Consider the following 15,202-nt stretch of genomic DNA (forward strand, 5'->3'; position numbering starts at 1 on the left):
AAGTATTCTAAGCTCAAAATAAACTTCAAAACATTATAGTAAATACATCCCTAATGTACTAGGCACAATTACCCAATGAACATGTTTGTGATTGTATTGCATTTATATGATATTGAGAAACATTGGGGCAGATTCCATTACAGGCGATGAGCCATCACCACAATGTTTGGCTACGCACATATTTGCCCATTACAGTACCCTCAATATAGCTACTTTCCCCTAATACCTCTACACAAGGAAAAAGTAACCATGCTCCTGCCCACCACATCTCATTGCCCCCATTGTGTTTTTAAGTTAAAATAAACAGGTTCAAGAGCCCTAAGCTCACATCACAGCTATAGCCACTAGAAAAGAAAAGTGTATAATGGGACAAATATACAGTGAATGAGGTTTTACTGGTGCTTGGAAGGCTAACTATTATTCATTACTGTCTTTGGTCAGGAACAGGGAATCACACTTGACTAATTAATCTTTAAACAGAACAAATGCATCAATTAACCTCCTAAAGTAAAGGATATCTGGATAAATGTGAAAAATAATTAAATCTGTAACTTAACTGAAATGCCCAATTTCCCAGTGTGGAATTGGCTGCCCCTGGGGACTTATTGCCATACAAACTATATTGTGGTATGTGATTGAGTCACGAGAATTCCCGTTTGAGAAACATTGAGAAGTGTTTTTACAGCACTTAGCTAGCCTTTTGTTCCATCCAGGGCAATAAAGAAGCCTTATGTTTCTTGTCCTTGATTTGCTTTTTATGCCCTCTCCCCAAATCCAATGCTGTTTCCCAGTCATATTTTACTTGCACATTTGACTCCCCTTAGGACAACTTTGATGTCTCAAGTTGCTGTCCACCCTCTAGATTTTTCCCAACTGCGGCTACCTCCATCCACCATTAGCTCCAAGCTAACTCTTACACACTCTTCTCGTGCTACCCAATGACCTGTGCGCCTGCTTTGGAGAGCAGAAAAAGGACATCAGGGGGCCCATTTATCAATGATCGCTTTTGCAACGCGACCACGTCATGCCAGTAACGCAAAACCGGGACAGGCAGGGACACGGACTTCGAAAGGAGGCCGTCCCTGCGGTGTCTCCGGAGAGCTGCCGGCCAGTGCAGGGTTTGCTGCGCATGTGCAGTACCGCGGACAGCACATGCACATCCGCCATTGCCGGGGAGGGATCTCCTATGGGGGATGCAGCTGCCAGCGGTAATGGAGGGATCACTGCAGGTATCGGAGCGGTCCATCTTTACCTTAAATACTAAGTATCCCTCGTATGTGTTAAACTTCCGAATATTTATGTTTTCAGGGATACTACCTCAAATGCACTTTGATAAATGGACCCCTAAATGAGAAATACACTAGAGTCACTAAAAGTAATAAGGTATGTGAGATGCTAATGCTCCACAGAGCTAAAGGTGCTACATCTATGACCCCGCAGACCTACAAGACAGCAGTAACTGCCACATAGAATATGTGTATACTTTCTTCCTGTACCAGATCTCCAAGCATCTGTATACTGATCTGACCTGGAAAAATAAGGGCTGAAGTGGTTTATAGTGTCATCTACTAGCGATTTTTTGCCTCCTATGCACCATTGTTTGGAGGTCATTTATTCTAATTGATTTTAGTACTGCTGCTTCCCTGATCTTTAAGTTGTGTCCCGTCCTCTTTCAGAAACATGACCCAAAATTCTGCACAATGCCATGTGTAGCTCCTACCTGCACCATATAAATGACTCTGGTCACTGCTTCTCCACTGATGGTATCAGACTGTAGGATCCATGCACTGGGCAGGAGCTCCCCTCGTACAGTATCTTTATTAGGACGTGGCATAGCCTCATTGTACACAGACTGGAAGGATAAGCTGTAACACTTCTCCTGAGCAAAAGAAACGCCAGCAACAAACTTATTCTCTGCTACGCACAAATGTTAGCTGTGTACATCATAAGTGTGTTACCCGTTCCCCGCAGTTGTAGGTAAATCAGATTAAAGATGTCACAATTATATTCAAAGATTAACATAATAGCTGAAGCATTAAAATGGATAGAAATATTTGCCAAGTAATCACTCGTCTTATATTGTTGTTATACAGGCAGATGTATGTTTTATACATTTGCACAGTAGGTAGACTTGGGATAAATGGAGAATTAGAAATCCCACTGTACTTCATCATTATACGGAATAGGGTACTACATTATATGTAACAATTAAATGGGTTCTTTGTAACTAAAGTTCTCTGGAACAAGATTATACACAGTCTCACCATTCATCTAATATGAGAAATGGTCAACATGACTTTGCTAAGATCATCGGTAATACATATTATGGAAACGGCAAATGTAAAGTTTGTGTTGTGGCTGCATTATGCATGTGAGACTATTAAGGTAGTTCCAGAAATGTTTAGTGTGTAGCACCAATAGAACATGTAGGTAGTAATTGCCACTGCAGACATGAACATTGTCTGTGTTATATATGAAATATTATATATAATTTGACCAAAGCTGGTACTGAAGTATTCTGCTAACTGTGTCATTACCTCTTTTGACTCCACAGTGATGCAGCAGAAATCCCTGGGTTGTTTTAGGTAACAGAGTGACATATCAGTCATCACATGGACTAATAGGAAAAAACAAAGAGAAAAGAACTGTATTTAGGTTCATGTAAATTTAATACTAGGGTTCTTTACAAAGTAAGTATTAATTGTGACTTAAGAGGTTTGAAATCTGGTCCTTACATACCAACAAGAGGTCATGTGTTGAGCAGGTGGGATTATTACTAACCCAGCAAAATAGATCAACACTCCTGTGCATGATTAAAGAACACAATACATGACCTGTTGGTGGTACTTGAGGACTGGAGCTGAGAACACCTGCCTTAAAGTATAACCTGATGAAGGTATCTGAGGACTGAAGGTGAGAAATCATAGTCTATCACAGGGGCATGCAACATTTTTCTCTTGGGTGCCAGATAGTCAACATTACTAGTTTAAAAAAAAAAAAAAAAAATCCATCCTAGGCTGAATCAGCCCCACAAACATTTACAAACTTAATCGATATGAGATAGTAAATTCACTTTCCTTCCTTTTTTGCAGCTAGTTTGCTCAAGTTAGGTTGATTTGTAGTCTGCAGATGTAGACACGCTTCTGTAGTTTGTACTGTTATTTGACTGTGAGGGCAGGGCTCACATTCCAGAGGCACAGGCTTCCCTGGCTATGCAGGCTACACTTGGGTTCTCCCGTTTGGATAGAGTCTAGCACGATGAATAGGTATCTTCTGTGAGGGTACCCCCACGGTACCATTCAAAAACATCCTGGCTTTACGTGATAATCTAGATATCCTTCAGTTTCAGTGTAGTTTTCAGGGTATTACCTGTAATTTTACAGTACTTTTCTGGGATAATTCACTCCTATATAGTTGGTGGTCATACTTTGTTCAATGCTCTCCCCATCCACTTTACATGCCTGTGTGTGTTTTCCTTTTATAGTGTGCAAATATGTCTGCAAAGGGAAATTTCTCAAGGGCTGCCCAGTAGAGGTGCGTGGTTGAGCTGAAGTCCAGTTAATACAGAAACTGTCATTACAAATTCTCTAGTGCAGCTCAGAATCATGGGGGACTTTGTGAAAAGTGCTTCACAACGGCCTAGTTCCCAGGCAGCATGTACCCTGCATGGGCTTTCACACTGTCCCAGGCTATGAAGGTACTAGCAAAACAATTGGCTTGTTCCAGGACTTCCCCTGTAGATGGCCCTACTGCTGGTTCCTGATCCTTGCCTGTTGATCACTGGCGCCAGTTTAACCGCCTTGGGTAGAGGGCTTATCCCAGCCTGTACAGGGCCTTGTGCAGGTCTCCAATACTTTACAACAGATGTTGGATCCTGCTGTCCTTCATAAGCCATCTAAATGTCCTATGACTACAACTACACCCCCTGCAGTCAGGACTCTGAGGTCTCCTATCTGGCAGAAGAGTTGTCCTTTCAGGGTCACATCAACCTAGTCCAGTAAGTGTTGAGGCTTTGATTGCTGTACTCAAGTCCCCGCTCCTTATTAAGGACTTGGAGGGTACCCCTTCTCAGAAGGCCGCCTTCTTCGAACACACAAAGCAGGAGACTTAAGTTTCCTTCCTCCACTCAAGTAGAGGACCTTATTGCAGAAACCTGGATAGGCGTTTCCAGGTCTCCAACCGTATTGTGACTTTCTATCCCCTTCCTTACGCTGATTGGGCAAAATGGCAGATGCTTCCCCCCTATAATTTGGCTGGCTAAGGCAACACACTCCCTTTTCTCAAATAAGCCACAAAGAAAAATTTTGATTTTCCTCATCCAGATTTTCTAGTGCAGGTGCAGTGTGCTACTGCCACTTGCCTCTGCTTGTGTTACGAAGGCCTCAGAGCAGTGGGCAGATGGGGGACTTAGGTTGGGTGTACATCGCTCCAACTTGTTAGTAGTCAACAATATCAGGGAAGCAGCTATTGACTCAAACATTCTGTCTGTGAAGGTTACAGCCTCTGAGGTAACAGCCAGTCGAGCAATTTGGATTTGTTAGTGGAGTGGGGACTCTGAATCCAAGAAGCCCTTGGAATCCTTTCCATTTAAAAAAGTGAAGTTGTGGCCTTCAAATCCACCTTCCTGCCCTCCATGGCTCCAAAACCCAGGACTCCTTCCTTTTCTCAGGCAAGTCAAGATTTCAGCTCTCTTCGAGGAGCCAGAATTCCTTGTCCAGAGGAAGACCAACTGAGACAGGATGCTAGCCTGTGAATAAACAGACAGCATCAGGGGGTAGACTTCCACCTGGGGGTGCCCATAGTCAGCGGCAGTGTTTTGCTTTTCTCCAAGGCATGGCTGCAGACATCTGACTCCTGGGTGCAAAGCATAGTATTTCTGTGTTATACTTTGTACTTTCAGGAAGCCCCTCCAAGCCAGTTCTTCACGATGTGTCTTCCTGTTGACCTAGTCAAAGCAGGAGCCATCAGGGCCCTTCTGGCATCCGACGGCATCACCCCAGTTCCGCCACATCAAAGAGGAACTGGTTTCTACACCAATCTTTTCCAAGTACAGAAGCAGGATGGCTCCTCCTTCCCCTCCCCACCTCAACTTGAAGTCTTTAAAGGTCTACCTCAGGGCTCCCAGGTTCAGAGTTCAGGATGGAATCTCTGGTCCATCATGCAGTCCTTGAAGTCATGGTGTCTCTGGATATCCAGGACACCTATTTACATATTCCTATTCAGGAGGACCAGCAGAGTTTCCTTCTCTACGCAGTTCTGTCAGATCATTACCAATTTCGTGCCTTGCCTTTTGCCTCGTCAACGGCACCTCATGTTTTCACAAAGGTTATGTCCATGACGGTGGTCGACCTTCAACTTCACGGTGTCCGGATCATCCCCTACATGGACAACCTCCTCATTGCAGCTCCATATTCTGACACCATTCATCTTCTGACTGTTCAGGTCCTTCATTTGCATGGTTGGCTCATAAATTGGCGCAAGTCAAGCCTGTCTTCATTGCAACAGATGCTTCATCTGGGGCCTCTGTTGGATTCCCAGTCTGAATGAGGTTTTCTCCCCAGGGACAAGATTTCGGCCTTACAGAAAATGGCACAATCTCTCCGAATGCCCAGAGTATCAGTACATTTCTGTATGTGAGTTCTGGGAAAGTTAGTTTCCACCTTCTACTGTACTTTGTAGATTCTGCTCAGTTCCAATCCAGACCTCTCCAATGGAGCTCCTTTCCAAATGTAACCGCTCTAACCGTCACCTCTGGTCCTAACTTCTGGCCTTGTCCTAGGAATTGCGTCACTACCAGCTGTGGTGGATTCAGTCCTCCCACTTAGACAGGGGATGTCCCTTTCTGATTCTGCACTAGACACGAGCCTAAGGGGATGAACCTCTGTGCTCTCTACTACGCATTCCAGGAATTCAGTCTTCCAATCAACATACTGGAGCTCAGGACAATCCACCGAGCACTTAGTCAAGCAAGATAAACGTCCAATCAGACAACGTGTCAGTTGTCAAGTACATCAATCATCACTCGAATCCAAGGAACCATAAGAGAAATTGGTAGGATTATCTGTTTCTTCACGCTCTGTCGGCAGATATGCATTTAATGCTATTACCATTTTAAAACCAGCATTCAAAGCCGTTTATAATCAGAGGTGTTTAAGACACAGTAGTAAATATACCCCCAAGAGTGTGGAGAAAGATCAGGACAGAGGAGGCAGAAGTGATTTCAATTCTATCTGCTTCATCACAATGACTGTGGTTTGTGATGGCCCGGGGAATATCTGTAAAACCAGCATGTCCACTAAAAATTCAGTAGAATCAAGGTGTAGTGTTTCACCTAAATCCAGCATATCTGGCTTTGGTTGGATGGCAATTGCTCAAATAAGACCCTTACTGGCGCTCTAATGGATATTATGATACAAGCAACAACAGAAAAATAACTTCGGTCACATATCACAGAACATGTAGGAAATACTTCCAATGGTCTGAAAGCAATCCGTAACCACAGGCATACATTCAGGAGTAAGAATTTCTTTGACAGGGTCTAACCAGCGAATTAGCATTCAGTACCTTTAAAAAGGTACAAATTTCGACCCTGAGCTACTTCTACAAAAGAAACCGGCCATAGAGGAGTTGGTCATACAATTCTTTCCAGAGGTGAAAGCAATAAGCCAGAGTCTGCCTAAAGTCTCATCCTCATTTCAGGAAATTACATTTCCTCATTAATATAACAGTGAAAGGATGGTAGAAGAATAATAATTACATTTTTGGATGTAGTCAGAGCAACCTCAGAATATTTGGACAGGAGAAGGAATATCCGGAAAACTAATCACCTTTTTATTCTGCCAAAGAGGTCTCGCCAGGGGCAACCTGCCTCGCAAGATATTATTGCCAGGTGGATCCATGCAATTATTATTCAGGTTTCATAACTGGCAGTGCCAAAAATAATCAGGGCCCATTCGACTAGTGCAATGGCAACATCAAGGTCAAGGAGAGCTCAAGTACCAATAAAAGAACTTAAAGTTGCAGGATGGTCTTCACTACATACATTATATGCTGGAAATTATGTCAGTAATTATCACTCAATAACCTTTTTTCCAAATCGAATCTCTGAACCTATTTTTTGTTGTATGCATTAAATACAGTTTGTGATAATTTCTCTCAATCCCACCCTTCCTCACTACTTGGTTACATGCCTAAGTCAGACCTACCAAGGTCTTCTTCGTGCTAGGGAGAGCAGTCAGAAAGAGAGTACTGGGTGGCGAAGAGGCAATAGTGCTGCGCAAACATGTTTCACAGATGGGGCACGTTAGTTTCAGTTCTCTATTCAAGCAAATACCCTATTGATGATTGGTCCGCTCTAAGGTCATGGCTGCAGACCGTACACGTTGGGTAATGAACATTATATGTGGGTTGTTATACTCTAAATAGCACTTTGTGTGCATATGTCACTTACCCATCTGAATATTGCCACTCATTCGCTGATGTACAGAACATGAGAGGATGGACTGGTCGTAGAGCTGCCGTGTATTAATGTCCCTCACCATACACCAGACATCGTGCAGAGGCCTCTTAATGACTCCAGCGCCAATAAATCCATGCCGTGTGGGTAAGGAGAAGGCCTTATAATACACCAATACATCCTTCTCTGTACCCTGGTATCTGGAATGGAGAGAAGGCAGAATGGTAAGCATATGTTGTTGAAAACAAGTGCAGGTTGGAGTACAGAGAATTTGGAGGGGGACAGCCCAGCCCGAAAGCTGTTGGTTAGAGGGTGTAACCATGTGTACCAATAGCATGCCTAAAGCAAGGAGCTTGCAGTTTTATATTTAGCCCTCCAGCTCCCACCCATTTTCAATGGCTATCTTGGCAGGACAATCATGCATTACTCCTATAGCTGGCTGCACAAATATAGAACAGGTCTCCAAGGTACTGTACAACCTCAATAAGGAACAAGTTTATGTGAGTCCATCATGTATATTAATTTATTGTGCGTTGTAGGTTAGAGATTAGAAATATGGATTCTGCCAACTAATAATAGGGATAAGAAAATAGAGTAAATGTAATTCTAAAAAGTAGACAACAATGTTTTGAGACTTACATCCAACCAGCTGCTGCCTGGTGATTATAGAGATTGTTTAGGTTGTGGGAGCAAGCTGTCATTATCTGAAACAAAGATATTTGTAAATGACAGGAATAGCGTAACAATAGCATAAGCACACTGGCTGCAAATAAAGAATGTTAATCTACAGATAGGTCATTGGGGCTGATTCAAATAGCTGCAGATTCTGTGCCCTGTGCGCGTGAGTTAACATTACGTGGGATTTCTGAAGCGCGGTCCCGATACCCATGCAATTTAATCTGAAATGTGATGTAGCAGAGGCTGCACAATTATGGCAGTGTGCGAACATTGGGGGAGATGGGCGGTACCTGTAATATTGGTAACTGCTCACATTATGTGCTGCTGTTGGATATACCTAGATCGGGCGCCCCATCTGGTGTGGCAAACTATGACCAGTCAGTGGCACAGACCGTTCTGATAACTGCAGCTATATGTTTCGACAGCTGCAGTTGTCATACTCACACAACACTGCATGCACACAATCCCTGCAAGCACCAATCAAAGCAGCTGCAAGAGGGGGTGTGCGATTTACCAGACAGGTGATTAACACTGTCCCTCATCAGCCAATTATAATACATCTGGGTGGTGTCTCGACCTGCTTCACCCCAATAATGGGCTAAGCAGGTCCAGAAATGTAATGATAGTTAGCCACCTGTTTATACGGGATGGGTATGAGATGCCGGCAGCAGAATAGCCGCTGGTTGAAATACCGATGTCGAAAGCCCGATCACTGAAGATCTCGATTAGGGCAGGTAAGTACCCTAACCCTCCACTCTCTCCCCCCCCCATAACAATTCCTTAGTTGTGCCTAACCCTAACCTCCTCCCAGGCTAAAGCTAATATTTACCGGTATCCTGATGTCCATTGAGATATCGGCGTTGGCATTATGCCGGGCGGAAGGAATCCGGAGTCGGTATTTCGGCGTCCAGCATCCCGTCCGCAAGCAATTTGACTACATCCCGTTCATACATCTCCCCCTATGTGTAGTACACGAAAGAGTGGGGAAGTCATCCTGAACCCCCCCCTCCATATTCCCCCCCCCCCCCTAAAAGGGGCAAATAAGATAACAGGATAGCGTAGGAGTCTGTTAGTGACCATAAGCAAAGTATTGGTTCATGAGGTCACATGGTTGATTTTTGAAGCTTTATTAAAAGATGGGAAAATGACAGCCAGAAAGCGTATTTCAGCAAATAAACGTGTTTATTAGCTCCCATTACCTTAGGGCCCGATTCATTGCCGATCAATGCAGGCAGTCGGCCGATTGTTGCATTTTGCAAATGCATCGCACCTTGGGCTTTCACTGCGTGTGATGAGGTTAGCAATTTCTAAGTAGGGTCAGCCCTTGTGCAACTGTGTGTGAGGCTGCGACGGTACTCTGTTACTCATGGTTTCACTATTTTGCTAAGTATTACGGATGTGAGTAAGGGGAAGTGGGCGTTCTTTTGTTAGGCTGCGACGGCATTGTGATTGCAAATATTAGCATATTTTCGCAGTGGACCTGCATGTGTAATCGCATCTGCGATCGCAATAGCGATCCGTAATGAATCAGCCCCTTAATGCGGATTTCTAATTGAATATCAAAAAATCGCAGACACTTTTTTTAACTCGCGTTAAGCAATATTCCGCCAACTCGCCAGCTATATGAATTGGCTAGTTTGAGATATTAAAAATGCCCATGCAACGTAAATAGTGTTCCCAATAACTTCACTGAGGGTTTTATTTGTTTTGTTTTTTTAATTCCATGCATGTTCATAATCATTAATATTTCATTTCTGTTCTTACCTATTCTGTGCATCACAAGATATACTGGGATATTGGGTGTAAATGCACAGGCTGCGTTTCCCATTGTGTTATGTCAATTGGTGAATTTTTCTACTACTAACAAGGCTATTACTACTACTAACAAGGCAACTAGTACCACTAATAACAAGTCTATTAGTACCGCTACTAACAAGTCTACTAGTACCGCTACTAACAAGGCTACTACTACTACTAAGTCTACTAGTACCGCTACTAATAAGGCTACTAGTACCGCTACTAACAAGTCTACTACTACCGCTACTAACAAGTCTACTAGTACCGCTACTAACAAGTCTACTAATACCGCTACTAACAAGTCTACTAATACCGCTACTAACAAGTCTACTAATACCGCTACTAACAAGGCTACTACTACAGCTACTAACAAGGCTACTAGTACCGCTACTAACAAGTCTAATACTACCGCTACTAACAAGGCTACTACTACTAACAAGTCTCCTAGTACTGCTACTAACAAGGCTACTACTACCGCTACTAACAAGTCTACTAGTACCGCTACTAACAAGTCTACTAATACCGCTACTAACAAGTCTACTAATACCGCTACTAACAAGTCTACTAATACCGCTACTAACAAGGCTACTACTACAGCTACTAACAAGGCTACTAGTACCGCTACTAACAAGTCTAATACTACCGCTACTAACAAGGCTACTACTACTAACAAGTCTCCTAGTACTGCTACTAACAAGGCTACTACTAACAAGTCTACTAGTACCGCTACTAACAAGTCTACTAGTGCCGGTACTAACAAGGCTGCTACTACTACTGCTACTAACAAGTCTACTAGTACCGCTACTAACAAGTCTACTAGTACCGCTACTAACAAGGCTACTACTACCGCTACTAACAAGGCTACTACTAACAAGTCTACTAGTACCGCTACTAACAAGTCTACTAGTACCGCTACTAACAAGGCTACTACTAACAAGTCTACTAGTACCGCTACTAACAAGGCTACTACTACCGCTACTAACAAGTCTACTAGTACCGCTACTAACAAGGCTACTACTACTAACAAGTCTCCTAGTACTGCTACTAACAAGTCTACTAGTACCGCTACTAACAAGGCTACTACTACTAACAAGTCTCCTAGTACTGCTACTAACAAGGCTACTAGTACCGCTACTACTACTACTACTAACAAGGCTACTACTACCGCTCCTAACAAGGCTACTACTACCGCTTCTAACAAGGCTACTACAACTACCACAACTAATGCTTCTAGTTCTTCCATGTACTGCGATCTACGCAAAGATAGGCATTAGAAGTGCACATACATTTATTTTACTTTTAAGATAGTGTTTTTTTTTTTGTAAGAATGTCCTTAAAGTCAAGGTGCACGGTTGTTTAACATGCAGCCCTGTAACTGTTGTGAACTACACAAACCAGCATGCCCTGCACAGTTTTGCTATTAGGGAATGCTAAAACTGTCAGGGCATGCTGGGATGTGTAGTTCCACTACAGATGGAGAGCCACAAATCGATCACCCCTGGTGTAAAGGAGGAGTCCCAGCTTGTGCAGTCTATGGCCTTCCTTTGGCTAGATTAGAAACACATCATTTGTAAATTTACAGTTTAATCTTGTGGGAATCACAAACCTTGCCATGCAAATTGCCTACAAACTCCCAAATTGCTGGTCATCTACATTTCTCTTAGTTTCCGGCACAGTATAATCTATGCCACTATATTTGTCTTGTCAATCTTCTTAATCACAAGACGACCATACAAAAGTGAATATAACGCCAGTGTTAGCTATTAGACATGGAGCTCACCTCAGACATTGCACTGGCCTGGATCTTGGCGGCCAGACCCTGATATGACCCCGGTGTAGACTGGAGAAGGGAAACGTGCGGGAGAGGGGAAAGACTTGCTTTACCTGGTGAGCTTTCCTCTGCAGGGGTAAGGCCTATGTTTGTGGGGCCTAAGAGAGGAGACATTTACACACAATATATATATATATATATATATATATATATATATATATATATATATATATATATATATATATATATATATATAGTCACATTTTCATAACAATGTTTTAAAAGTAAACAACACTTATCAGATGCATAAAACGCTATATGACTGCAGGCAATGTACAGTAACTATCCTGGTTTCTCCTTATTGCTGTGCTCATAACTATCCAGAACCCAGGAAAGCTTATACTTACTGGCCTCATATTATTCTTTGTAGATACAAAGCTATATCATTCTTGTATATTAAAAATAGGCTGTATTCTTTTCTCTCTGTCCTCTGGGGACCCTGAATGCAATGCCGTATAGAGGCTGGTGCCAGTAGCATGGGCGCTTTAAATTTACCAGCAAAAGGGCAAGTTCCTCCCCCTATGTCACATGGTCGGCTGGGACTTTAGGATATTTCTAACAAAGCTCCAAAAGACAGAACCAGATGCACAGAGCAAGAGGGAGAGGATAAAATAATCATAACAAGGATAACAGTGAAACAAACATTGAACAATAATAAAGACAAAGAATAAAGGGATGGAGCTAAGTGTTCCCCACAGGATTTAATGTAGGTACAAAATCGAATTTTCTCTAATATCTAATTCTAGGACATCGAATACTTGAAGGACATCCTAAAGCTGTCCCTAAGGGAGGGTATGCTTAGAAGTTGCAGTGCGCATCAACATACACCAAGAACTGGCATCTTTGGATTTAGTTGTATTAAATCTGTTGAATTTTGTGAAGGTGAGCAGTGAAGACCAGGTGGTCACCAGCCAAAGCTGCTCAGCAGAGGCCCTGTGCCAATACGCAGGAGGCCCACACCGATCTGGTGAAATGCGCACTCACATTGGGGCAAGAAAGCCTGTTCTTGAAAATGTAAATCTGGTGATTTACTGAAATAATCCACCTGGAATAGCCGGTTTGGAAACGGGCCAGCCTTGTAAAGAACCAACAGGCCATGCACCCTGTAACACCCGGTCATATTGTCATAGATTCTCAGTGCCTTTATGCCATAGAGAGAATGAAGAGAGCCCACTCCTTCTGGGGACATATCTTGGTCTAAGGCAGAGATAACAATATTCTGATTTAGATGGAATTTAGAAACCAATTCTGGATGAAAGGAAGGTTTGATTCTCACTTGTGTTTATGGAGAGACAAACTGAGACCTGAACCTTCAAAGAGCAGAGTTTTAAACTCCCTTCCAGAAAGTCCTCTGCAGAAACAACAGTAACGTAACTGGTTCATATGAAAACAAGAGGTCGGAAACCACTTCACTCCACATCAGGTTATGTTCCAAACCCTGTGGTAATTCCTAGCTGACACAGGCTTTCAAGCCTTGACCTGGTCTGAACTATACTGTCAAAAAAAACTTTTAGCTGTAAGGGGGCAACTTGAATGTTCTGTGTGCCCCCTGCTGGACGTCTATATGAATAGTCGCCCGACGGAGCAAAATCAATTTTCTCCATTGGGGCGCCCATTAGTATTTACTGTGGCTAAAAGCAATGGGTTTAGCCATGAAAAGCATCGGCCATGCTTGAAATGTCCAGGCTGACCTTCTGGCCTTATCCGCAGTTACCAGAGTCATCTGAATTTTAGCTCCACTGGTGAATTGTTCAAGGGTGGCAGTTGTTACACTCTACACAGAGTGGTCCAGAAGACAAATACTGGGTCTGAGTGCAAGGCCTGTGGTCGTAAATGGCTACTAGATGCTCCAGCAGAACAGAGAGGGGGCAGACTTGTTCAGTCCCACAGATGGGCAACAGTGCATCAAATTATGGATAATCTGAAGCAGAAGGCCTGTCCGCACGCCATTGATATCTGCTGCAAACAGGGTGATGCCTCCAAGATGCTCAGGAACACAGGAATGGACAGTAAATGATTAGAAACGGGTCATACGGTCTGACCAGTCACGGTTTCAGTTACACCATGCAGATGGTAGGGTGAGGATATGAAGACAACAGCACAAAAGCATGGAGCCTTCTTGCATCGTCACCACACTTCAGGCTGGCAGAGGCATCATTATGGAGATGCACTTCATCGCAGTTGGGCCAATAGTCCCCTCAAAACATACCGACAGTAAGTAGAATCCAAGCCTAGAAGAATTCAAGCTGTATTAAGGGCAAAAGGCGGCCCAACAAAGTACTAACCCGGTGGGCATAATAATTTGGCCACTCAGTGTGTAACAATGTCACATTTAGAAAACTTTGGTTACATAATATGTTTCTTTCCTCCAATATGAACCAGTATATTGACCATTGGAAAGTTTAGGCCACGTACCAGTCACAGAAGCAATCTGGGAAGCTGCAGAAAGCTGACCGTTCCTCGCTGTAGGTCGACCTCTTCCAGATCTCAGCTGTGGATCCATATTTCTTGGCAAAGGCTATTAAATGCACATTAAAACAAACCACTTACATGATTGTAAAAACCTGCTATGTAATTAAAGTGAACTCATCGCCTACTCACAGTAGAGGCAGACATTTTGTGGGCTGAAAAAAAGTCACAAGGCTAAAACCTATGAATTCATTAGGAACTGAAGAGTTTTGTGTCTTCAGTTACATAAACATGTATTCCAATATATACAGTTTACAGCTTGGATTGACACATTCAAATTTCAAAGAAATACTTAAATGTATCATGTTAAACTAAATGAATCTGTGCAAATAGACAAAAAGTATATTGCGAAGCAATGTTCCCTGTGTATGGTTTCAATGCCCCTATTATCTACACACTCAGGAAGCAGCCATGTAAGTTCTGTTAAAATATTTAATAGGGCAATGAAGCGTACTAGGAATGAGTGAAATCACTTGGCCACTAATTAAATGAGAAGCTGTATTGTGCTTTTAGCCTACATCAGAGGTTCCCAAATTTCAGGGGTCCCCAACAACACAGATTTTAGAGATAGCCATGGTTGAGCACAGGTGGTTAAATCAAATTGACTGAGGTACTAATTAAGTCACCTGTGCTCAACCATGGAGATCTCCAAAACCTGGACTGTTGGGGAGCCTCTGGCCTACATCATGGTTGCCCTATGTAAGCAACGTATTGAACTGCTGTTTCTTTTCTGCCTTCCAAATGCGGCCCCCAGGTGAACACAATTATGGAGGGCAGGTAAGTGACTAAAGGGTTGCCTACTGCTTATTTGCACCCTAGTGGGGAGGGCACAATAAGCGGCTAGGCCGGGCCCAAAGTTCATCTCGGCGACCCTGCTCTCTGCTTCCTTTAGTGTGTAGTTTATGACTCCACTAATATCTCTCTCTATTTTACGGAAACATACAGAGGAAATAATATACTACACTGAGAAC

General features: G+C 43.0%; 1 protein-coding gene across 1 annotated transcript in view; it reads right to left on the bottom strand.

Moving 5' to 3' along the window:
• Positions 1-15,202, bottom strand: part of STARD9 (StAR related lipid transfer domain containing 9) — a 155,840-nt gene that overhangs the window by 8,768 nt on the left and 131,870 nt on the right. Inside the window, exons 27-32 of the mRNA XM_088471260.1 lie at positions 14,178-14,280; positions 11,712-11,860; positions 8,096-8,160; positions 7,451-7,656; positions 2,538-2,617; positions 1,721-1,879 (exon numbers count right to left, since the gene is read on the bottom strand). Coding sequence (XP_088327386.1) covers positions 1,721-1,879; positions 2,538-2,617; positions 7,451-7,656; positions 8,096-8,160; positions 11,712-11,860; positions 14,178-14,280 — 762 coding nt within the window. The remainder of the gene's footprint in view (positions 1-1,720; positions 1,880-2,537; positions 2,618-7,450; positions 7,657-8,095; positions 8,161-11,711; positions 11,861-14,177; positions 14,281-15,202) is intronic.

The sequence above is a fragment of the Taudactylus pleione genome, unplaced genomic scaffold (assembly GCF_031769625.1).
Source record: "Taudactylus pleione unplaced genomic scaffold, aTauple2 ptg000113l, whole genome shotgun sequence".
Lineage (NCBI taxonomy): Eukaryota > Metazoa > Chordata > Amphibia > Anura > Myobatrachidae > Taudactylus > Taudactylus pleione.